General features: G+C 44.7%; 1 protein-coding gene across 1 annotated transcript in view; it reads right to left on the minus strand.

The window, feature by feature from the left end:
* The window catches only part of LOC311131418 (C-terminal-binding protein 2-like), a 63,084-nt gene extending 36,399 nt beyond the window's left edge, over positions 1-26,685 (minus strand). The window contains 1 exon segment of the mRNA XM_084164392.1: positions 26,539-26,685. Coding sequence (XP_084020518.1) covers positions 26,539-26,596 — 58 coding nt within the window. The 5' untranslated portion in view covers positions 26,597-26,685.
* Positions 26,686-26,975: the final 290 nt, after the last annotated feature.

Here is a 26,975-nt window from a genome sequence, read left to right on the forward strand (position 1 = left end):
ACCTTCTTCCATATGTTTGGTGAGTCTCCCACATGCTTTTTGGCGAACACCAAACGTGTTTGCTTATTTTTTTCTTGAAGCAATGGCTTTTTTCTGGCCACTCTTCCGTAAAGCCCAGCTCTGTGGAGTGTACGGCTTAAAGTGGTCCTATGGACAGATACTCCAATCTCCGCTGTGGAGCTTTGCAGCTCCCTCAGTGTTATCTTTGGTCTCTTTGTTGCCTCTGATTAATGCCCTCCTTGTCTGGTCCGTGAGTTTTGGTGGGCGGCCCTTTCTTGAGAGGTTTGTTGTGGTGCCATATTCTTTAAATGTTTTAATAAAAAATGGGATGTTCAAAGTTTCTGATATTTTTTATAACCCAACCCTGATCTGTACTTCTCCACAACTTTGTCCCTGAATTGTTTGGAGAGCTCCTTGGTCTTCATGGTGCCGCTTGCTTGGTGGTGCCCCTTGCTTAGTGGTGTTGCAGACTCTGGGGCCTTTCAGAACAGGTGTATATATACACTGAGATCATGTGACACTTAGATTGCACACAGGTGGACTTTATTTAACTAATTATGTGATTTCTGAAGGTAATTTGTTGCACCAGATCTTATTTAGGGGCATCATAGCAAAGGGGTTGAATACATATGCACGCACCACTTTTCCGTTACTTATTTTTTAGAATTTTATTGAAACAAGTTATTTTTTTCATTTCACTTCACCAATTTGGCCTATTTTGTGTATGTCCATTACATGAAATCCAAATAATATCCATTTAAATTACAGATTGTAATGCAACAAAATAGGAAAAAATGCCAAGGGGGATGAATACTTTTGCAAGGCACTGTATGTGACCAATACATTTGATCTGCTCCTGAGTGGCGCAGTGGTCTAAGGCACTGCTTTGCAGTGCTAACTGTGCCACTAGAGATCCTGGTTCGAATCCAGGCTCTGTCGCAGCCGGCCGCGACTGGGAGACTCATGGGCGGCGCACAATTGGCCCAGCGTCGTCCAGGGTAGGGGAGGGAATGGCCGGCAGGGATGTAGCTCAGTTGATAGAGCATGGCGTTTGCAACGCCAGGGTTGTGGGTTTGATTCCCACGGGGGGCCAGTATAAATATATATATATTCACTAACTGTAAGTCGCTCTGGATAAGAGCGTCTGCTAAATGACTAAAATGTAATGTAATGTAATTTGATTTGATGTATAACAATGTTGGAAAATATTTGTTCAATTTGGTTTTGTATTCAGTTAGCGCAGTATGTATTAATTCATATGATCTCATTTTAGAAGTGATGTTCTCTACCCTGACACTTGTTTTAACCATGTCTGATTGAATTACCAATTTTTCACCCAAGTGTCTGAAAATCACTTTTCATAATCGCAATTAGAATGTATTGCCATAAAATCGCAATGAGATATTTTGTCCAAATCGTGTAGCCCTAGGTGTTACTAATGAACATATTGAGGCTATTGGCATATCATACCTAAATATTTATATAGGCTTACTTATTATGGATTATGAAGATGGTATAGAGGAATATAATAATAATAATATAATATGCCATTTAGCAGACGCTTTTATCCAAAGCGACTTACAGTCACGCGTGCATACATTTTTGTGTATGGGTGGTCCCGGGGATCGAACCCACTACCTTGGCGTTACAAGCGCCGTGCTCTACCAGCTCAAATGGTTGAGATATTCCCTATATCATGTTGTCAAATGTCAGAAATTATACTCAGACATACTCTATGCAACCAAAATAACGGTTGACCCTGACAATTTCTACAATGCAAAATGTATTACCTCCCGCTCTCAAAAAGGGCAAACGCCATTACTGTTCTGTGGTCATATTTCAGTACGAGGTGACAAAAATCTCATAATTATGACTTTCCTCTTTCTCACAGTATTAACTCAAGCACCCTTTTTTCAACACATTGGCATAAAATGCTAATTCTGAGCCATTTCCACCAGTCCCCACTCCAGTGAAACCTTTCCCCCGCTCCTTAAAAGAGAAGATAATCTTTGTGATTACGACCAAACCCCTGTTGCCTAGCAACACATAATTAAGGAATATGCTTTCAGAGGCGCTTTGTGGGTGTCCATTAACAGATGAAATTACCTAAGCAACAAATGTCAGCCACATGCACATGATTTTGTTGTACTGAGTGTGTGTTTAACATGAGGAAACCCTTGTCTGCAAAAGCGAACTAGGGTGAGCTAGTGTCATGGCTGCATATTTTTTACAGCAGAGAAAGATAGCTAAAGAGAAAGGGTCCTTTGGACATAAACAGAAGTACCATCTTTTTTTTCATGAGACTAGACAGACTTCATGAATCAATTTGTTCTCAATCTGTAGGGGAGCTGTCGGAGCCCATGGTTATACAGTTGAAGTCGGAAGTTTACATACACCATATCCAAATAAATGTAATCTCAGTTGTTCACAATTCCTGACATTTAATCCTAGTAAAAATTCCCTTTCTTAGGTCAGTTAGGATCACCACTTTATTTTAAGAATGTGAAATGTCAGAATAATAGTAGAGAGAATTATTTATTTCAGCTTTTATTTCTTTCATCACATTCCCAGGTTTGTAGGCCTCCTTGCTCGCACACACTTTTTCAGTTCTGCCCTCAAATGTTCTATAGGATTAAGGTCAGGGCTTTGTGATGGCCACTCCAATACCTTGACTTTGTTGTCCTTAAGCCATTTTGCCACAACTTTGGAAGTATGCTTGGGGTCATTGTCCATTTGGAAGACCCATTTGCGACCAAGCTTTTTTTCTGATGTCTTGAGATGTTACGTCGGGTAAGCTTGGCGTCGGGTAAACTTGGCTTTATACACAGCTTGGGCTTTGTCGAGTAAGGCTTAAACTATGTATTTAGATTGTAGTTAGGTATTGTAGGTAGTTATCGTGGGTTGTTGTATGTAATTATTGTAGGTTAGTATTGTATTCGGCTGTGCCCGGTGTAGCACGAAGCTAGCTAGCTAACCCACCACCTGGACTAGCTGGCGAGTAGCTATTAGCAACGGTATAGTTGTTTCACGCCTGAGAGTGCCTGTAATTACGCCAGCTGGCTGCCTACAATAATTACATACAATAATTGCCTACCATTCAGCTGTTTTCTAACCTCATTGTCTGAACCGTTAACGTTAGGTAGCAAGTGGCTACTGTGCTTGAAATTTAGCTAGCTTGTTGCTACCTGGATAGCTACTAGTAAACAATAGCTGGAACAACCGAGCGAACAGACGCGAACTGGCTGAGTCAATTCAGTGGCTAGCTTTGCACTTGGCTAGCTAACAGTAGCTGCTAGGGGTAAGTCATAACCTACATTTGTGTTTTTTTTTTTTCATATTGATAGCCCGAGTCGTTCAAGGAATTCAGGACATGGGTGACTAGTTAACGTTAGTTTGGCTCTCTGTGTGTTCGTGCCGTGAAAGGAGGTGTTCATCTTTGTCTGAAAGCAATGGCTAGCTAGTTTGCTAACTATTCTAGCAAACTAACTGGCTGAATAAGTTGACGACGGACTCGCTCAAGCTGTCGGGACTAACCCACAACGTTAGACACGGACACGAACGATCTGCTTGCGTGTTGATACACTGGTGGTTTGTTGTGGCCGAGTATTGGCGCTAAACCGTGTTGTTGGAGTCCGGCATGCTAGCTGGCTCTGGCGTCTTATGACTAGGTGCCCGGACGATTTTCACGGAATAATACTGCACCTAGTTAGCTAGCTGAATAAACTAAATTAGTCTATTCCTAGAAAACATTGAACCGCTGTAGTTTAGAACAATTATAGTTTCTGAGGTGGAAGTTGGGAGAGTTATATTTGGGAGTTGTGGTGAGGGAGGCCCCGCTCTCTCCTTTCCCAGATGTTTAGTTCATTTCATTCCGATCTCCTCTGCATTATTGTAGCCATCTGCTGCAGCCTGTCAACTATGCCTCTGCCTATCCCTGTTCTCTCCTCTCCGCACAGGCTACACAAACGCCTCACACCGCGTGGCTGCTGCCTCTCTAACCTGGTGGTCCCTGCACGCACCACCCACGTGGAGTTCCAGGTCTCAGGCAGCCTCTGGAACTGCCGTTCTGCTGCCAACAAGGCAGAGTTCATCTCAGCCTATGCTACCCTCCAGTCCCTCGACTTCTTGGCGCTGACGGAAACATGGATTACCACTGAAAACACTGCTACTCCTACTGCTCTCTCCTCGTCTGACCATGTGTTCTCGCATACCCCGAGAGCATCTGGTCAGCGGGGTGGTGGCACAGGAATCCTCATCTCTCCCAAGTGGACATTCTCAATTTTTCCCCTGACCCATCTGTCTATCTCCTCATTTGAATTCCATGCTGTCACAGTCACTAGCCCATTTAAGCTTAATATCCTTATCATCTATCACCCTCCAGGTTCCCATGGAGAGTTCATCAATGAGCTTGACGCCTTGATAAGTTCCTTTCCTGAGGATGGCTCACCCCTCACAGTTCTGGGGGATTTCAACCTCCCTACGTCTACATTTGACTCATTTCTCTCTGCCTCCTTCTTTCCACTCCTCTCCTCTTTTGACCTCACCCTCTCCCCGTCCCCCCGTACTCACAAGGCAGGCAATACGCTTGACCTCATCTTTACTAGATGCTGTTGTTCTACTAATCTCACTGCAACTCCCCTCCATGTCTCCGACCACTACTTTGTATCCTTTTCTCTCTCCCTCTCCTCCAACACTACTCACTCTGCCCCTACACAGATGGTAATGCGCCATCGCAACCTTCGCTCTCTCTCTCCCGCTACTCTCTCCTCTTCCATCCTATCATCTCTTCCCTCTGCTCAATCCTTCTCCCTCCAATCTCCTGATTCTGCCTCCTCAACCCTCCTCTCCTCCCGTTCTGCATCCTTTGACTCTCTATGTCCCCTATCCTCCCGGCCGGCTCGGTCCTCCCCTCCAGCTCCGTGGCTTGATGACTCATTGCGAGCTCACAGAACAGAGCTACGGGCAGCTGAGCGGAAATGGAAGAAAACTAGACTCCCTGCGGACCTGGCATCTTTTCACTCCCTCCTCTCTACATTTTCTTCATCTGTTTCTGCTGCTAAGGCCACTTTCTACCACTCTAAATTCCAAGCATCTGCCTCTAACCCTAGGAAGCTCTTTGCCACATTCTCCTCCCTGCTGAATCCCCCCCCCCCCCCCTGTGGATGACTTCGTCAACCATTTTGAAAAGAAGGTTGACGACATCCGATCCTCGTTTGTTAAGTCAAATGACACTGCTGGTCCTGCTCACACTGCCCTACCCTATGCTTTGACTTCTTTCTCCCCTTTCTCTCCAGATAAAATCTTGCGACTTGTGACGGCAGGCCGCCCAACAACCTGCCCGCTTGACCCTATCCCCTCCTCTCTTCTCCAGACCATCTCCGGTGACCTTCTCCCTTACCTCACCTCGCTGATCAACTCATCCTTGACCGCTGGCTATGTCCCTTCCGTCTTCAAGAGAGCGAGAGTTGCACCCCTTCTCAAAAAACCAACACTCGATCCCTCTGATGTCAACAACTACAGACCAGTATCCCTTCTTTCTTTTCTCTCCAAAACTATTGAGCGTGCCGTCTTTAGCCAACTCTCTTGCTATCTCTCTCAGAATGACCTTCTTGATCCAAACCAGTCAGGTTTCAAGACTGGTCATTCAACTGAGACTGCTCTTCTCTGTGTCACGGAGGCTCTCCGCACTGCTAAAGCTAACTCTCTCTCCTCTGCTCTTGTCCTTCTAGACCTGTCTGCTGCCTTTGATACTGTGAAAAATCAGATCCTCCTCTCCACCCTCTCCGAGCTGGGCATCTCCGGCGCGGCTCACTCTTGGATTGCGTCCTACCTGACCGGTCGCTCCTACCAAGTGGCGTGGCGAGAAGCTGTCTCCGCACCACGTGCTCTCACCACTGGTGTCCCCCAGGGCTCAGTTCTAGGCCCTCTCCTATTCTCGCTATACACCAAGTCACTTGGCTCTGTCATATCCTCACATGGCCTCTCCTATCATTGCTACGCTGACGACACACAACTAATCTTCTCCTTTCCCCCTTCTGATAACCAGGTGGCGAATCGCATCTCTGCATGTCTGGCAGACATATCAGTATGGATGACGGATCACCACCTCAAGCTGAACCTTGGCAAGACGGAGCTGCTCTTCCTCCCGGGGAAGGACTGCCTGTTCCATGATCTCGCCATCACGGTTGACAACTCCGTTGTGTCCTCCTCCCAGAGTGCGAAGAGCCTTGGCGTGACCCTGGACAACACCCTGTCGTTCTCCGCTAACATCAAGGCGGTGACCCGATCCTGTAGGTTCATGCTCTACAACATTCGGAGAGTACGACCCTGCCTTACACAGGAAGCGGCACAGGTCCTAATCCAGGCACTTGTCATCTCCCGTCTGGATTACTGCAACTCGCTGTTGGCTGGGCTCCCTGCCTGTGCCATTAAACCCCTACAACTCATCCAGAATGCCGCAGCCCGTCTGGTGTTCAACCTTCCCAAGTTCTCTCACTTCACCCCGCTCCTCCGCACACTCCACTGGCTTCCAGTTGAAGCTCGCATCTGCTACAAGACCATGGTGCTTGCCTACGGAGCTGTGAGGGGAACGGCACCTCCGTACCTTCAGGCTCTGATCAGTCCCTACACCCAAACGAGGGCATTGCGTTCATCCACCTCTGGCCTGCTGGCTCCCCTACCTCTGCGGAAGCATAGTTCCCGCTCAGCCCAGTCAAAACTGTTCGCTGCTCTGGCACCCCAATGGTGGAACAAGCTCCCTCACGATGCCAGGACAGCGGAGTCACTCACCACCTTCCGGAGACATTTGAAACCCCACCTCTTTAAGGAATACCTGGGATAGGATAAAGTAATCCTTCTACCCCCCCCTTACCCCAACCCACCCCCCCCCCCCCCAAAAAAAAACAAAAAAAAACATTGTAAAGTGGTTATCCCACTGGCTATAAGGTGAATGCACCTATTTGTAAGTCGCTCTGGATAAGAGCGTCTGCTAAATGACGTAAATGTAAATGTAATGTTGCTTCAATATATCCACATAATTTTCCTTCCTCATGATGCCATCTATTTTGTGAAGTGCACCAGTCCCTCCTGCAGCAAAGCACCCCCCAAGCATGATGCTGCCACCCCCGTGCTTCACGGTTGGGATGGTGTTCTTCGGGTTGCAAGCAACCCCCTTTTTCCTCCAAACATAACGATGGTCATTATGGCCAAACAGTTATATTTTTGTTTCATCAGACCAGAGGACATTTCTAAAAAAAAGTACAATCTTTGTCCCCATGTGCAGTTACAAACCGTAGTCTGGCTTTTTTATGGCGGTTTTGGAGAAGTGGCTTCTTCCTTGCTGAGCGGCCTTTCAGATTATGTCGATATATGACTCGTTTTACTGTGGATATAGATACTTTTGTACCTGTTTCCTCCAGCATCTTCACAAGGTCCTTTGCTGTTGTTCTGGGATTGATTTGCACTTTCCGCACCAAAGTAAGTTAATCTCTAGGAGACAGAACGTGTCTCCTTCCTGAGCGGTATGACAGCTCTGTGGTCCCATGGTGTTTATACTTGCTTACTATTGTTTGTACAGATGAACGTGGTACCTTCAGGCGTTTGCTCCCAAGGATGAACCAGACTTGTGGAGGTCTACAATATTTTTTCTGAGGTCTTGGCTGATTTCTTTTGATTTTCCCATGATGTCAAGCAAAGAGACACTGAATTTGAAGGTAGGCCTTGAAATACATCCACAGGTACACCTCCAATTGACTCAAATGATGTCAATTAGCCTATCAGAAGCTTCTAAAGAAATGACATAATTTTCTGGAATTTTCCAAGCTGTTTAAAGGCACAGTCAACTTAGTGTATGTAAACTTCTGACCCACTGGAATTGTGATACAGTGAATAATAAGTGAAATAATCTGTCTGTAAACAATTGTTGGAAAAATTACATGTGTCATGCACAAAGTAGATGTCCTAACCGACTTGCCAAAACTATAGTTTGTTAACAAGAAATTTGTGGAGTGGTTGAAAAACAAGTTTTAATGACTCCAACCTAAATTTATGTAAACATCCGACTTCAACTGTAGCTCTAGTACTGGGGAATCCAAAGATGCCAGCCTAGTCCAGAAATTATGGAGTGGATCTGTGGATTAGCAGTATTGTAAAACGAGGATCTAAAGGATTAAACCCCTTTCGCTTCTCATTACAGTTACTCAGAGAAAAGACACATTTGCTGATCATCACATTAATTTGATTTCAGCAGCACAGCTAGGATGCCGTCCAACCCGATGGATGCTGTCCAATAGCAGCAGCTCTCTCTTCATATGCATTTTTTATTGAACAACTTTGATGATGAATCAGACTTGTTGAAATCATAGCTAGTGCACATCTTCCACATTTATGTAGCGACAACATTATTAGAGAGCTACAGTAAACAATATAGTTCATTTCAACATTTTCCACATAATTCCTTTTCATTCCCTACAACGGTCACTGCTGCACCTGAACAGAGAAAATAACAGTGTATGCAACACTACACCCAACCTACTGCTCCAGGCTACTCCAATGCACTATAAGCAGAATGATGCTGCAACCACTAACCCTTCCCACCAGGCCACCAGCCCTGAAGATTATGCTCTGTGTGGACAATTATGCCTTTGCTCTGTGTGGACAAGCTTCAAATGCCTACAGATGAGGTGACGGGCAGGGAATACAGCAAAAACAGCTCTCTCTCTCTCTCTTTCTCTCTCCCACACACACACAAACAATGCAACGCACGCAGGCACACAAACTCATGGCTCCAATTCTCCCACTGTCTCCCACGTTTAACAGTGACCATGGAATACTGGCCACCCAGATTGGTTGGACAAAGACAGCTACTGACAGGCTGTTTCTGCTTTAAAAGCAGCGTTACCTCAGATGACAGCTCACACCCTACCACATCACACTGTCCTTGCCCCACTCCAAACCTCCATCTTGGTCATCACAACCATTATGTGTGGCAAAAAAAACAATACAGAGAACAGCATGCATCTCAAAGATGATTGACAGTACACATGAGTGTCTAAAACACTTAATTCAGAAAGAGGTAGGTAGGCCTACTCAGAGCTTTTCAACAGGGACAACAGCTGACTATAAATATCTAGGGCATGGGGAGGATTAAAGGCTGACATTGTTAAAAAGTTATCCTTTTAGGCCATTAAGCCAGTCACCAAAAAAAAAAAACATTATCTAGAATATGTATATACTGTAACTAAAGCCATTCACAGAAGATATGGTAGTCTTAAGTTGAGATGTTTATCCATTGTCAATACAATACAAAGACACATACACAGGTTAACAACAAGCATAGCTCCACACAGCCAAAAGGTAGATTGAAATGATGTGAAAGCAGCAAAGAGATAAATTCATCCCAATCTACCGAAAAAGTATCTCAAAACACCATATAAATGGCCCTTTTTGGGCACTTGGTTTAAGAGCACAGCATAAGTTTCATAGCCTTAAATATTCAATCGTTATTTGAGAAAGGGGTTATTCCTGACAAGGAAGGGTATAAAAGAAGAATACATTTTATTGCACAATCACAATACCTAATCATTGTCTTACAGTGCGGAGTGAATGGTTATCTAAGCAGAGCTTTCATTTCAAATAGAAAAAATCTATAACTACAAAAATGTTTATATAACCCAAGAGAAACCATACTCCTTCAGTAACCATACTCCTTCAGTAGCCAACAAATACACTACAGCCAAGATACATTCTATACAGGAGGACTAGGAGAGAGGAGGAAGAGGAGGGAATGGACGAGGGGATAAAAGTATGCTTTACTTGTATCTGGTGATGCCATGGTGGAGACGATGACAGGTGGGCCGGTACGGCGGCTAAGCTTCTGGTTGGTGGCCATAGCACTCTGGTTCTGCATGGTGGTACCCACGGGCATCATGGCTCCATCGGACGGGGTGCCCCCAGCCTTGCGTATCATCTGAGGGTTGGGGTGGGCGCTGTGCATGGGTGACATGGGTTGCAGGCTGCGGCCCCGTTTCATCAGCTCCATAGGCACTGTGTAGTTGGTGGAGTATGCCTTCGGGGCCTGCTGAGGTGACGGCTGGGCAGGCATGGACACTGGCATTTGCTGTTGTTGCATGGCTTGCATCTGCTGGGGCATGGCAGCCATCATCTGCATGCCCGGCGGCATGGGGACACCCGGGTGTTGGGAGAATGCAGACATGGGCCGGGACTGGACAGGGACCATGGCGCCATTGTAGGTCCCTGGTGTACGAGGTCCTGGGTAGCCCTGTGTGGTTTCTAGAAGGTGCTGAGAGGGAGCACTGTTGGGCCTCCTGGCCATGGCCTCGGCTATCGTGGGGGAGATGGTCTGCATGGCACCAGGGGTCTGTGGTGGCATCAGCCGGGGGTCCATGCCCATGGCCTGCTGGTGCTGCTGCTGCTGGAGGTACATGTCAGAGCGGTGGCTGAAGCTGTTGGAGCGGCCCCGCATGGGGTCCTGTTGCTGGGGCGTGGGAGGGGGCTCTAAGGGCCTCTTGACGCTGATGGCTAACCGTGACAGCACCCGCGCCTGCCCTAGGTTGGGAGCCACAGAGCGCACGTCATTCTCCTCCATGACTGCCAGCATGCCTGTTGTGTCAAAGCCCTGCTGGATAAGTGAGGAGATGGTACTCTCTGAGAGACCCTCATTACGAAGCAGAGCCAGGAACTCTGGGTCAGCGTTCCTCTTGGGATCCACTGAGGCTGCAGGCGTCTGGTTGGCTGTAGGAGGTGGAGGGGGGAGGGCTACAGGGGCTGGTGGGAGAGGAAGAGGGGCAGGAGCAGGTGCAGGAACAGGGGAGGAGAGAGGAGGGTTGGGGTTGTAGACCTGCATGTTGGGCTGCGGAACTTGTTGTTGAACGCTGTAGGGCAAAGTGCACTCCTGCCTTATCATCATACCTCGCTGCTGCATGCTCCCATCCAGCCCCTGAGTGTTAGGGTCCACCACCAGGCAGGTGGCTGCAGGCTGCTGCCGCCGAGGGACCAGGGGATGGCCGTTGACGTCAGTGTAGACCGGCTGGCCGGCTAGAGGGGGTGGCTCAGATGCGTAACGAGGTGAAGAGGGTTGTTCCATCCCGTAGTGAGCAGGAGAGTGTTGGCCATCTGGCATCATCTTGGCAGCAGCGGTAGCAGCTACAGCTGCAGGCTGACTGTAAACCTGGTTAATGCCATGGGCAGTTGGCGGAGGAGGGGGAGGAGGAAGCGGAGAAGCAGATGAAGGACCCGGAGGTCCGGGCCTCCCTCCATGTCCCTGGTCCCATGGTGGCCATCCCACTGGGTTCATCCCGTAGTGGGACGGGGATCTGTTGAGCGGGTGAGGCTGCTGCTGAGGCTGCTGCTCCACCCGGTAGAAGCCCAGGGGGTCCTCTGGTGGTCGGGGAACCATAGCAGGGTCATGGGGATAATAGTCCTGGGAGACGATGGATCCTCTGTGACTGTGAGGCATTGGTGGACAGTCGTAGTGGTTTAGCTCAGGGACTGAGCCCTTTCTCATTCCCCAGGGATCAGTAGCGTAGCCCTGCTGGCTGTACAAAGAGTCCTGGTAGGAGTAGGTGTCTCGTTTCAGATCCAGGTCCGGAGGACACATCCCAGGGGTAGGCTCGTAGTAACCTCCTCCTTCTCCCCCGTAAGACAGCGAGTTTCGTCGGCCCGCTATCCTGCCTTGTTGGTCGTAAACATTTTCTCCCCCGGCCCACTGACCCTCATTCCCTCCCAGGGTGTCCCAACTGTGGGAACGACCGATCCTCAACTGCTTGCTGGCGACGAGCATTTGGAGAGAAAAAAACTGAAGACAGCTTTACACAGGGAAAAAAAAAAAGCAGGGAGTAGTTGGTGTTTTCTTTCAAGTCTTCAGTTACAATTTACATCAAAAGAGTGGAAAGGAGGGAGGGAGGACAGAGGAGGAGGAGCAAAAAGAGATGAAGCAGTGGGGTATATCGTTTCACCTGATATCCAGCTGTAATTTTTTTGGCTCTCCTGAAGTCCTTTCTATTCAGTGGCTCCCCCTTGACAGGCAATCCTTGAATAATTAATTTATGGAAATATTGTTGCTGGTTGTGAGAAGGTAAAGAGGACACCACACTGTGCAAATGTTGCAAAGGCAGCCCCAACTACTCCATTGAACCACAATGACAGGGTCCGTGCTTGTGCTGGCCACCAACCATGTAGGCTACCCGATGCGGTGAGAGGAAAAAAACTTGAAAGGAGGGAATATTGGAGGGGATGGGATGGGGTAGTAGGCAGGGGCTTGTACTAATCCAGTAGGGTTTATCCTTCCCCTACTCTGGGACATTTTACTCACTCCGGCGATTGCTGAGGGATTACAGTCTAAATAAAGACTGCTTAATTCTGCTGCCCATCGTGATGTTACGTGAACCAAATAAAAAGTATCTCTGAGGATTCTGTCCATTTACACGAGGGCACACCTCCATCTAAATCCGTGGCCCGGGACACTTACCTGGGTCTGATCACTTGATTTTGTTGTCAACGAGTTGCAGGGCCGGCTGGGTCTCGTTCATTGAGCAGGAGAGATTTACACTACACCGCTAGTAGTCCTCAGGGAGGGGAAGGCAGGCAGGCGGGTGATTGAAATGAATACAGATCTCCCTGCTAAGTCTCATGTGCTGTCAGGAAACATCATATCCACTCTGATTGGACACTAATCCGTTGCCTGGGCCGACGCTGACAGAGTGACCACGCAACCGCTATGAAACTCCTGTCACACTCTCCCCCCTCACTGAGACGACCTGTTAAATGTCACGAGACGACTGGGACTCTGAGACACAGAACCCACAGGGGGCCATGGGAAACTGACTGCTAAAAACATACACACTTTGAAAACATTATTAGAACCTGCCACCCTTTACAAATAATAAGCGTGAAAGAAACTGACAAAAGCAAGGCTTGTCCTCAAAGCAACAATTTAAAATGTACAATTGTTGGACTAAAGCCATTTGTTCCAACCACATTCTGTCTACCTGCTGTTACCACAGCACTTCACCCAAAGCCTTGTTGATCCCCTTTACCAAGCGAAGCTCTAATCTGGATGTTGCCCCTTGTCAGAGAGACCTGGGGGGAGAATGCACTTTTTGTCACTACACACGCACTTCCCTAAGCAATCCCTAAAACCCTCTGTGAATCCTTCCTATCCTCCCAGTCCCCCTTTGGCACATCATTCTTAGGCCTACCTACCTGCCTGGCCATCTGACACTTGATCCCTGTTGCTCCTGTTAACTAATGCATGAGAACAGATGTTAAGGCGGAGAGGACGCCTCCATTTTCATTAACCCTGTCCTGGGATCAGTGCTGGGGCCTCATGTTTTCTGTTGCTATGACAGCTAGGGGACCCTTCAAATATCCCACCACGTTGACAAACTAGGGTTTACCCTGCATTCGGTTTTTAGACCATCGTGAAGATCCAGATTGGCTGCTGGATTGCAGTGGTGGATCGTGCTATCGTTCTTTAATCAGTGTTGCGTAATTAGGAAGAGAAGCAATTACACTGGACAAGATGTCAGAGGAAATGCTAAAGCGCCCACTGCTGTTGCATTATGGGTTGAGAGGAAAAGGGGCATTATCATTGATAGTGGAATTGACTTCAGACCAACTGACGTTTTCCCTTTGTGTTTTTATACTATATAGTTCCAGGAAACCATAGTTGACAGAAGGAAATAAGGCAAGTGAGATAGAGAGAGAGGGAAATGGATGGAAGAGAGAGCGAGAGACAGAAGGCAGCTGGGGGCACTGATATTAAAATGAGAGCGAGAGTTTCTCAATTCAGTTTCATGCTTGAATGAATAGCAGGGTGAAAAGTAAACTAATTAAGTCTTTGGGGACTTTGGGGAAACCAAAAGTCATGCACATACGTAGAAGCATGCACACATAGTTATCTATAATACAGCAACCCTACGTAGCATATGCCTTGTGGGAATAGGATTAAGTTCTCTTTGCAAAAAACTAACAATAATATTGGTCACCGGAAGCCCTTGTCCTGCCACCAACACACACTCACGTAGACTGTGTACAACAACCCGTTTTTCAACTCCATCTGGGATAACCTAAACAGAGCTATTCCCCTCTTTGATTGATTTCCTTCTGTGATCTGGTTCCCAAGAGTGTGTTAGCCTAGACTACACATCTTTATCAAACAGTCAGGGTGAAACAGTTCTATATAGAGTATGTGTGTTCTGGGTTTGTAGATCAAATCATACAGTAACACGAGGCAAAGATTCTGTCGACAAACCAAGGATGAAGTATCCCTATACGCCTGAGTATACACAGGACATCAATGGGATCGTTCACTCACTCATCTTTGCACGCTCCTTGGAGCATAGCACCTCGACAAATGGATCTCCACGCTGTCCTATTCTGGGCCAGGTCCGAGGCTGGTGTGGTGTTGAGTCCCAAGTTGTGTAGGTCGTCACCCAAATTACAAAATTACATTGGTTCGATCTACAAATCGATTCGATTTCAGTATGCTGTAAGTAACTGAAATGCTAACTGTAAGTCACTCTGCATTTGAAACAGTAGCCAGGTAAACAAAACCAAAGCATGGATTGCTGTCATACCTTGTACATAGACTGCTTACAGGCTAAAGAAAACAAAATGTAATTATTATATTTTTGTGAACTCTCCCTTTAAAACACAGTGTGACATTCAAATGCACATACTTGTGGAGGCACATACACCATTATGTGAGAGAAGACACAAAAGTGAGCCACTTGTACAAACCCAGTATTATACGTTACAAGTGGAAGGTGAAAAAAAAAAATCTATACAAAGCAGAAATACCTGTCACCACATACGTGGAGGTAGCACAATATGTCTTGGTACACCTTGGTATTGTAACTGCTATTCTCATTGTTCTGCCACTTGAACAATATAGGTCTTCCTATTCAACTGTGGCTTGGCTAGCATAACATGTGTGAGCGTTGCAAAATAAATATACACATATATGTTTTTCAATCATTTAATCCAAACTGCTCACGCGAGTCAATGAGTGTCTGCGTAGCCAGGCGCTTAAAATAGAACTTGGTTCTATTTTTGACGTGCTGCAAGTCCTGCCTCTCCCATCTCCTCATTGGTTTTTAGGAGCATATACACACATGGGTGATTGAAAGCTGAACTGCGGGCCACACTCCAGTCCAGTTGGTGGTGGTAATGCGCCTTAAAGTTGGTTGCCAACCACCAAATAAAGGAAGAAGAAGAAGACGACTGAAGAAGGAGAGATTACTAGAAACTAAGTTTCCCCTTTTATCTGTGGATTAATTGTCAGAGTAGAGAAAACACGATTTTGTGTGACTCAAAATTGGTACAAATTCTACAAAGATCCAGGAAAAAAAGGACCTTGTGCATTTCAGGTAAAATAAGAACCCAATGTTTATATCCCAGGACAAATTAGTTAGCAACGTCAAGCTAGCTAGTTACATTTCCATGAATGTTCCATGTGTTTCCACCTGTCTCCAAATTAATATAGTTGGTTCAGAGTTAGTTATGATATTTCAACCTGGTGTCCTGATCGCGTCTGGTGCGGATGGACAAAATCAACATGCACGCCTGGTGTAGTCAGCATGTTAATATTCATCTATATCGGTTCACTCATTGCATGATTATAATGTTAAACACACATTGACATATGCATGAGCTGGGGCTGTAAGGGAGAGATAGAAGAGGGATTCAATTACACAGGACGGATTGACCTCAATGCATTGTATGTTGCTATGCGACTCTGATAGCAATACTGTGACTGCCTTGTGACTGAATCCAATGGAGATTGATCAGATTGTAACAGAGCATGTGGATACTCATGCTAATTGTGGTTGGTCTTAGCTAAAGTCATATCATGTTAGTTACTATGGTATGTTTCAACAACATCTCTCCAAGATTCCTACAGTGCTCAGAGGGGGGCAGCTTGAAACGGAAAAGAAACAGAAACTAAACCTGATGGTAATGATTTCCTCTGAGTCAGCCCTGTTCCAACTGTCAGATCCTGCATCCCACAATGCTCATCTATCCACGGTCACAATCTCCCATTAGTCCCTCCTCCTTCCAGCCCAGACACAGCTCTTTTAAAACAGCCTACTGTTTTCTCTTTGCAGTAGATTTGTCTTTCCGAGAACTAATTTCCAAGTCTTGAGCACTACCACACATACAAGCTAGCTCCCACAAATACTGTAGAATGTGTGCGCACACACACACACACACACACACACCTCAGCTTTCTTCCAGCCTGGCCACTTAAACTATGGTCATCCTACCCTGGGTTTTGTGAGATTATGGACCCCAGATGAGTTTTCCTCCTACTCCCCCAACATACAGTCCTCCATGACTGTCTCCATAAGCCCATAAAGGGGCTGTGGGGCTTGGCTGGGATCCTGGGGGGGGGGGGGGCAAACCCAAAGATTGTTGGTTGAGATGAGTTCATAGCCTGACTGGATGCCAGGAGCAGGGGGTTGGAAGTATCAGGGGTTTAGGCTGTGCTTACAGTCTGGGTAGAAGGCTCCTCTATTAGGGAAGAATACATAAGGATAAATCTCTCCTTTTCTCTATCTCTCTAAAAATGTTATCATGGCTGTTGGCACAAATACCCCTCACCTCTCCACTGCAATAGCCAATTAATGGTTTAACATCTGGTGTAAATGTAATGCCATGCATTACCCAGGCAGTTGCTGCAAATTGGTAGTAAATGTTTTAAGTGACCCACTAACATTGTTAAGAGGTTTTGAAACAAAACATTTGTGGTGATTCTTTTCATGTACAAGTATTTGAAAAGAACCACATTCACCAACTAGTTTGTACCATCACCCTCACCTCCTCACCCACCCCCCTCTGCCCTCACCTTCACCCCTTCAGCCTACAACGTCACTTAGGTCTGACTAAATATTGTGGCACTATGTTCTGGAGTGCTACCCAGCAGCCATAGAAGTAGCAAAGCCAGAGCATGCTGGGTACACAGATGGGGAAGACAGACGAGACAAGGGGGCGAGGGAGGGGGCGCTCAAGTGTTGGGGAAGGTGGGGTAGAGGGCGAGGTCGGGCAACAAGCCGCTGCAGCTGGGCCAAGAATAGGATGATGCAGTCACTTGTCATACGCAGATGACAACTAACATTTCTAACCATCTCCTCATTAACACTTTATACTCGTACCCGCATACGGGTTGAAAATGGCAGATTTGGACACTGATAAGCGCCTAAATTGGAACGCAGTGGCTGTACAGTAACATGCTATACATGACGTCAGAGCTCAGGGTCTCCGCTTCACAGCTCTGTATGGGTTTTGACTGACAGCCGTTCTGAATATGAGCACCAAGCGCGACAAGAAGTTGCCCCCATCCCTCCCACTAATTGGGCAACTTTAGCAAATTGTTTGTTGTCTGAGTGAGGGAAATGTTGTAAATTACGAGGACTCAATGTATTTTGAAAGATGAGATAAACCAAACACCCGTGAGTCCAAATGTGCACTTCACATTTGCATATCATGTAATATACAGTGTCAACGTTCATAATCATTATGTTTGATGTACAGTTACAAGATGACATGGCGTTATACTCTGGGTTGTCCTGAACAGAATGAGCCTGTTTGTTTTATTGTGAAGAAAATTGGCTGCGGACCACGCTTCTGAATGCACTCATGACTTAATTCTATGCGTCTCAAAATGTGTATCTGCTTCTCTGAATTGCCTTATGAAAGCTTAACACTGTAAGATCGTATTTTATAATTTATACTGAACAAAAATATAAACAACATGCAACAATTTCAACGATTGTACTGAGCAAAATGATTATTATTTTTTCCACATAAGGGCTTTATTACAGACATAAATACTCCTCAGTTTCATCAGCTGTCCAGGTGGCTGGTCTCAGACGATCCCACAGGTGAAGAAGCCAGATGTTGAAGTCCTGGGCTGGCAGGGTTACACGTGGTCTGCGGTTGTGAGGCCGGTTGGATGTACTGCCAAATTCTCTATAACGACGTTGGAGGTGGCTTATGGTAGAGAAATTAACATTACATTCTCTGGCAACAGCTCTGGTGGATATTCCTGCTGTCAGCATGCCAATTGCATGCTCCCTCAAAACTTGAGACATCTGTGGCATTGTGTTGTGTGACAAAACTGCACATTTTAGAGTGGCCTTTTATTGACCCCAGCACAAGGTACACCTGTGTAATGACCATGCTGTTTAATCAGCTTCTTGATATGCACACCTGCCAGGTGGATGGATTATCTTGGCAAAGGAGAAATACTCACTAACAGGAATGTAAAGACATTTGTGCACAACATTTTAGAGAAATAAGCTTTTTGTGCATATGGAAAATTGCTGGGATCTTTCATTTCAGCTCATGAAACATGGGATCAACACTTTACATGTTGCACTTATATTTTTGTTCAGTACAGCTAGTCATGTTGGCAATACAACAACCTTTCAAGCTATGCCCACCTGACCCAGATTGCGATATATAATGGACCATTTTTTGGATTGTATAAACAACAACAGTAATTGTGTAGGGCTGTTTTCCTTGCTCGAGTTCCTCAACGGCACAGCTAGGAGAGCTCAAAAAAGCACCTTATAGTTGAAGACTCAGTCATAAAAGTGCATTGAAATTACCTAGGAACTGTGCACATTTTGGAGAGGTGTGTGGCAACTTGGAAACACCAGTAATTTGTCTTATGTTGCAACTACCCCAAATTTCCAATAATATTCTTATCATGTTACTGAATGTATCCAGTGTATTTTCAGATTTCATTATCAACAAATGTGACAAAAAGTACAGTAAATGTAAAATGCACATACAAATCAGGTGAACTGCTGTGTCCTCACCTTTAGTCTAATCACTTTTTCATATTCTGTAGTTGCCATGGCGCCCTAGTAGCAGCCTAAGCAGAGAGCTCCTTTAAATATGTAGCTACATATTTAAATATTTGTAAGTGTTTTTTTTTATTATTTTTTTATTTTTATATCAGCTGTTTTGTTTTTGATAACATTGAGTTTTATTGCATATGTCTGGTGGTTCTGACCCACAGATTTGCAGATGAACTCGCAGGTCAACTCTTTTTGGCTTGGCTAGCTATCTAGCTGGCTAATCGTTTTTGTTCGAATGATGCATCTTGACACTGTACCAGCTTTTTTGTTTCACCTGAAGCTTGAGAGGAATGGGAGATGCAATAAAGGAATGAGGTGCTGAGGCAGAGGGCTCGTAATGAGGACGACTGGCTACTACTCTGAACTGTGTGTGGTGAGCTTTATAGCGCCCAGAGCTGCTGAGGCATCATCCAAGTGGGTGTCATACATTGTGAAGGAGGAGAAGTCCAGTAGCTACATGACTCAGGCTGGTTCCCAGACTAGTCCTCTACATGATTGTCACCAGACACTTCATCAACCATCTCCTTGACCACCTTCCTCTGATCAAGCCATGAACTGTCCCTCTCCATCTTTGAAGGATGCATGCACTCAAAGACTTGCCCTCTATTGGTTGGCCTATCTATAGTTAGGCTACTCATGATGTACTGCTTGTTTGTTTTTTGCTTTTGAAGCACTTTGAGATCGTTATGAAAAGCACTATAGAAATGTTTTCAATTATTATTATAATCTCCAAACTGTCCTTTTAAATTGCTGCCATGGTTATGCATATGCTTTCCATATTTATTCTGTAAGAAACATTTCAATTTAGCCCTACCCATATAGGCCAATTCCCACGAGTGTAAGGGGTTAAAGGTCAATTCTGTAACTTTCATGGTAATGGTTCTGGTAATAGATTCAAGCAGCTGGTTTGTTTACCTTGTCAAGCTTGTTCTAATGAAGGAAATAAAATGTGTGTGCACAGAACATTTCTTGCTTCAGATTTGTTCCCCACATACATCCAAGCAAAGAAATACACTAATAAGACACTCCTCTCTTCACCATACTGAGCAGCACCTACCCCTTACCCTAAACCGGGTTCAAATCTACTGTAAATCCCAACCCTCCCCATACACTGATACATCACTCTTTCCCTTCTTTGAGCCCACCCCTCTCTTTATTCATGTCTTGTTTAGTCTGTTTCATTTAGACTTAAAAATATATAAATTGTAAAGCGACTTTGGGTCCTTAAAAAGCGCCATTTAAGTCCCATGTATTATTATTATTTTAAATGATCCTCTTGGACTAGGGAAATGCAGTCTCTTAAAATGGCCATGTCATCATTATTCTAGAGATGAACGCACTACTCATTCAAGTACTTTGCAAGCATGGTTGTGTGGAATTATTTACATACCATGATAGTCTAAAGCATTTCGTAACAAAAATATACTTGATGGTTCATATGATCTCACAAAATGTGTCTATCAAATAGACCGGAACTGCATTATATCACTAATTAACATCATGTCCATAAAGGCCATGTACTGTATGACCCACGGCCTACTTCACATGGTTTTGCATCGCATGTTAAAAACCTGATTGACCCATCCACAATGTGTGAAGGTCATGAATAAGCATAATTTACCACACAGTTAGATTCAGAGCTGCAGTGCAGCAGAACAGACCCATTATACAGTGCCTTCAAAAGGTATTCACACTGCTTGACTTTTTCCACATTGTTGTGTTACAGCCTGAATTTATAATGGATTCAATTTAGCTTTATTGTCACTGGCCTACACACAATACCCCATAATGTCAAAGTGGACTTACGTTTTTGTAATTTTTATAAATTAATAAAAAATGAAAGGCTGAAATGTCTTGTCTCAGTAAGTATTCAACCCCTTATTGCAAGTCTAAATAAGTTCAGGAGTAAAAATGTGCTTAACAAGTCACATAATAAGTTGCACAATAATAGTGTTTAACATGATTTTTGAATGACTACCTCATCTCTGTACCCCACACATACAGATAATTGTAAGGTCCCTCAGTCGAGCAGTGAATTTCAAACACAGATTCAACCACAAAGACCAGGGAGGTTTTCCAATGCTTTGCAAAGAAGGGCACCTATTGGTAGACACCCAGTCACTACAAAGATACAGGCATCCTTCCTAACTCGGTTGCCAGAGAGGACGGAAACCGCTCAGGGATTTCACCATGAGGCCAATGGTGACTTTAAAACAGTTACAGAGTTTAATGGCTGTGACAGGAGAAAACTGAGGATGGATCAACAACATTGTAGTTACTCCACAATACTAACCTAATTGACAGAGTGAAAAGAAGGAAGCCTATATAGAATAAAAATATTCCAAAACATGCATCTTGTCTGCAACAAGGCACTAAAGTAATACTGTCAAATCCAATGCAACACATTACGGAGTACCACACTCCATATTTTTAAGCATAGTGGTTGCTGCATCTTGTTATGGGTATGCTTGTAATCGCTAAGGACTGGGGAGTTTTTCAGGATAAAAAAAACAAAAAACAGAATGGAGCTAAGCACAAGCAAAATCCTAGAGGAAACCTGGTTCAGCCTGCTTTCCACCAGACACTGGGAGATTAATTTACCTTTCAGCAGGACAATAACTTAAAACACAAGGCCAAATATACACTGGAGTTGCTTACCAAGCTAACATTGAATGTTCCTGAGTGGCCGAGTTACAGTTGTGACTTAAATCTACTTGAAAATGTATGGCAAGACCCGAAAATGGTTGTCTAGCAATGATCAACAACCAATTTGACAGAGCTTGAAGAATTTTCAAAATAATAAAATGGGCCAATGTTGCACAATCCAGGGGTGGAAAGCTCTTAGAGACTTACCCAGAAAGACTCACAGCTGTATTCGCTGCCAAAAGGTGCTTCTACAAAATATTGACTCAGGGGTGTGAATCCTTATGTAAATTAGATATTTCTGTATTTCATTTTCAATAAATGTGCAAAAAATTCTAAAACATGTTTTCACTTTGTCATTATGGGGCATTGTGTGTAGATGGGTGAGAAAAAAATCTATGTCATCCATTTTGAATTCAGGCTGTAACACAACAAAATGTGGAATAAGTCAAGGGGTATGAATACTGTATCTGATAGAATGACCTAATTGTTTGTAAACAGAGGAAATACTGCTTTGCCAAATCATCCAATGGCCACGAAGCAAAACACCAAAAGCACAGTTATATATGTTTATTATATCAACCAATAAAGTGAGTTGAAACCATTATGCTTCTGTAAAAGACAGGCTGGAAAAGCATTTCCCAGGGTGGAGGGTTAGTGGCTTGGACAGGCCAGGGATTCACATGTGGCTCTCATTTCTGACTGGCGGAGAGAGATGCATTATGTATTTTTTTTAAGGAACTCAGTCCGGCTTTCAACTTACTCCTGAAAGTTGTAATAGTGAAATGCACAAGGTGCAATTTTGAAATTGGGTAGTGCATCAGCAGTTTTCCTCTTGTCATGTCAGTCATTGCAGAACTTAGAGAGCTATTTATAACTTTTCATGAATGTCATAAATGCCTACGTCAGCTAATGTTTTTTAAGTAGGTTTTTTATCCCATTGATTTTGTTGTAATGTTTGTGTCACTCAAATATCACATGAACACACACAAGACATGACAACATGTGTAGAATTGTAGGAAATTAGCTTTAAAACTGCTGAATTGTCTCTGCACCCCATGACAAAATGTGTAGAATTGCAGGAAATGTGCTTTAAAATTACAACAGAAAATCTCCATTACATGACAAAATGCATGGGATTGCATGAAATAAGCTTTTCAAATAGTACTGTAGTGCTGGTTTCATTTGACTTTCCCGCCATGCACAAGCACACGCATACGAATAAGCATACACTCACACATGCATACGTGTCTTTTTGTAGAGCAAAACTTTTTGTGGAAGGTACTACAACGCACACAGACCCCCTCATGCACTCAACGTCGTCGAGATACGTCGAGTTTTCTTATTGGCCTATTTGGCAGGGAAACTGTGAAGCCAGCTATACAACCTATTTCTGTTTGAGTTTTTTATTAAAGACTGTGATACAATGTTGTTTCTGTTTGATCCTTTTCATTAAATCATGCATAGCTTTTCTTTATATGTCCTAAAATTAATGTGTTCATATGGGCAGAATATTATCTATAGGTTATAGCATACAGAACCTATCAGTTAAGATAAAAATTGATCTGGTAAAAGGCCAACATTTCAATTAAAAACACTGTATGGATGGCTTCAATAGTCCAGCAATCGAATTGCAAGTCGTTCATATGCAAATAATCCAAATATTCTGCTTAAAAAGATCTTACACTGCTTCCCTCAGCATTCATTATTCTCAGAGGAGCCGAGCAAGCAATGGAACCCAAATGTATCCTCTCTGTGTGTAGAAAAAATATCCTGGCACATGAAGGCTACACCTACAAACGAGAACGACAGACCACAAATAAGTCCTCCTGGAAGTGCACCGAATATGATGCTTTCGAATGCTGAGGTCGCATAACCCTCACTGAAGGGGTTATCTCAAAGTTATCTGGAGAACACAACCATAACCCGGACAATGATCGGATTCGGATCCAAAAGGTGATGAATGGTCTGAAGGAGATAAGCCTGGAGACCCAGGATGAAACCGACCAATTTTCATACATAGCACGGCGTTACTGTAACGGGTCGATAGCGACAATTGATAAACTTCCAGACAATTTAAAAAAGGGTCGCATCAGAACCGTCTGTACCTTTTCAGACAGTAGAATTCTGGTCTGGCATAGAATGTTCGGTATTGTTTCCCTGACAACAATAAACGTTGCTGATTGATGTGCTGTTGTGTTGTGTTTCTGCTGTTTTTTATGGTAAGGTAGATAGATGTGTTTTCTTTCTACTAAATGTATTGGTACGTCATTGTATTTAACAAACTTCAAAGTACTTTTCTTAGGAGTGAGTGGTCTGCAGACAGGCAGCTTAAGATAATTGACAGTTCTGGTTGCCTAGTGATGGACTTCAGTCCCGCTTCAGAAGCGGCATTCCTTTACAAACATGTTAAATGCCCATTCAGTGGCACTTCCAAACTATCTCCAGGGAAGGTTTCGTGGGGGCATTTAAAAAGCCGTAGTGTACCCTTTCAGACAAACAAACATGACGTAGCCAAGGCACTTTCAAGGCGCCACACTTTATATACCCATATTAACTAATTTATATAGGCCTAGGCTACGATATTCTGCTCATATGAAAAACATTTATTTTAGGCCATGACAATATTTGTAGCCATACATGATTTAATAAAAAGGAGTCAAAATACACATTTAATAGACTCATGAAAACAATCATAGTTAGCAACAGTTAACATACAGAAAATTGTTTCACATTGTTTCTTTAATAACAGACACATAAACACAATCATGCAATAGGCTACAGCTGGTTTCACAGCTTCCCTGGGAAACTCGATGTATTGTAGCCTCACGCGTGTACGAAAGAGTAGCGGAGAAAGAGTTTGCTTCTGCTGCAGTGTTCGTGGTAAAATATTACCAGTTGTGGCGGTGCTTCGCTCATACACACCCAGTGCCTCTCATGAAACAGAAAATGACTGTCAGAGCCGAGCGCTGAGAGAAATCCATCCTCTCTTTCTCTTGCTCTCATACACACACAAACACACACAGATATGCACACACTGACACACATAATCCCTTTATTACAAACTCCCTACTTCAGCTCAGCAGCAAACAGCAATCTGGAAACATCAAACTAGATTTTAAGAGTCTCTCGCCAACCCACTTCCAACCTCCTATACCCCCTCTCTCCCCCTTGCTTCCCTCCCTCCCTCTCTCCTTAGCCAGGCCTGAGGCTCCTTACCCACTCTCCCAGGCCCTGTAAGACAACCATCAAAGCTGTGGTTTGGAGGGCTGGCAGGTCCGTTGGTCCCAAGGGTCTCTCTCTCACCACACACACACACAAAAGGCAGTTAAAGATTATGTGGGCTGAGCAGGGCATGGCAGGCTGAGGCTCTGGAAAGCTACAGTACAGTAAAGGGGGGGTGGAAGTGGTGTGTATGTATAACATAGCTGTTTCAGTATACATATCCAATAATGGTTCCTGTCAGTGAGAGAGTGTGTGTGGATGTTCCTCCAAAAGCTCAGCCAGGCTAAACAATAGTAACCCAATCACCAGCCTGAATAACCCTTATGAAGGTACTACAAATCCCTATCACATGAGGTGGAAAAGTATCAAAGCTTCCTTCCAATCCCGCTCACCCACAAATACTATCCTAGGAACAGATACTCCCTCTGGCTTTCCCGGGAAATTCTGCCATTGGCCTGGATAACTCATTCCTAAAGATAAACGTCACAGTCACGCCCTGTTGTGACTAACCATCTCTCTCACCGACTTGTAGTGTGAGAGAGAGTGGGGGAAGAGAGAGAGAGCGAGAGATCTTCTCAACCACTAGGCCTATATGCCCTGCACACTGCAGCAAATACACTACATGGCCCAAAGTATGTGGACACCCCTTCAAATTAGTGGATTCGTCTATTTCTGCCACACCCGTTGCTGACAGGTGTATAAAATAGAGCACACAGCTATGCAATGTCCAAAGACAAACACTGGCAGTAGAATGCACCATACTGAAGAGCTCAGTGACTTTCAACGTGGCACTGTCATAGGATGCCACCAAATTTCTGCCCTGCTAAACCTGCCCCGGTCAACTGTAAGTGCTGTTATTGTGAAGTGAAAACATCTAAGAGAAACAACGGCTCAGCCGCGAAATGGTAGGCCACACAGGCTCACAGAACGGGACCACCAAGTGCTGAAGCGCGTAGCGCGTAAAAATCGTCTGTCCTCGGTTGCAACACTCACTACCAAGTTCCAAACTGCCTCTGGAAGCAACGTCAGCACAATAACTGTTCGTCGGGAGCTTCATGAAATGGGTTTCCATGGCCGAGCAGCCGCACACAAGCCTAAGATCACTATGCGCAATGCCAAGCGTCGGTTGGAGTGGTGTAAAGCTCGCCGCCATTGGACTCTGGAGCAGTGGAAACGCATTCTCTGGAGTGATGAATCACGCTTCACCATCTGGCAGTCCGACGGACAAATCTGGGTTTGGCGGATGCCAGGAGAACGCTTGGTGGAAGAGGAATGATGGTCTGGGGCTGTTTTTCATGGTTCGGGCTAGGCCCCTTAGTTCCAGTAAAGGGAAATCTTAATGCTACAGCATACAATGACGTTCTAGATGATTCTGTGCTTCCAACTTTGTGGCAACAGTTTGGGGAAGGCCCTTTCCTGTTTCAGCATGACAGTGCATACATAAATAGTTTGTCGAGATCATTGTGGAAGAACTTGACTGGCCTGCAGCCTGCACAGAGCCCTGACCTCAACCCCATCGAACATCAATGTTCCAACATCTAGTGGAAAGCCTTCCCAGACAAGTGGAGGCTGTTACAGCAGCAAAGGGGGGACCAACTCCATATTAATGCCCATGATTGTTGAATGAGATGTACTTTTGGCCATGTAATATACTTCTTCCAGTGGAACAGATATGCCTCAGGCTAAGAACACCTTTGTCTCATTACTGGGTGATTCAATTTCAGCAGTATGACAGAGAAGGAAAAAGGGGGAAAGTAGCTAGGAAAAGAGAAGTGTCTCTTACCTTCACAGATCCTGTCTAGTCGTTGGCGTTTCACTTTGTGTTTGTCAGGCAGAGCCATGCTGGCACTCCTCTCCTCCTATTCTCCTCTGTTCTCTTTTCCTGCTGTCAGCCAATCTTCAGGAAGCTAGCACGCTACCCAGAATGCCCCACGATACATGCCGCCACACCACACACCTGTAAACACACAGAGGAAAAATAGAGAAGGTTACACAAACACTAACCTAACGTAGCAGGCATAAGAGAAATTCGGTTCCCACATTCGGTTTTCAGCAGAAAAGGAAGCTAGGTTGAAAAAGGCTATATCCCTAAAACCCAGAACATCCGGTTGTTGGCAACTCCGCAAAGGCTACAAACACACCAATCATCATCAGATCCATCCAAAAAACATTCAAACATGTGGACACTAAATGTGGAACAAGAAATTAAAACACTGAGGG

The sequence above is a fragment of the Coregonus lavaretus genome, assembly GCF_964263955.1.
Source record: "Coregonus lavaretus genome assembly, chromosome: 1".
Lineage (NCBI taxonomy): Eukaryota > Metazoa > Chordata > Actinopteri > Salmoniformes > Salmonidae > Coregonus > Coregonus lavaretus.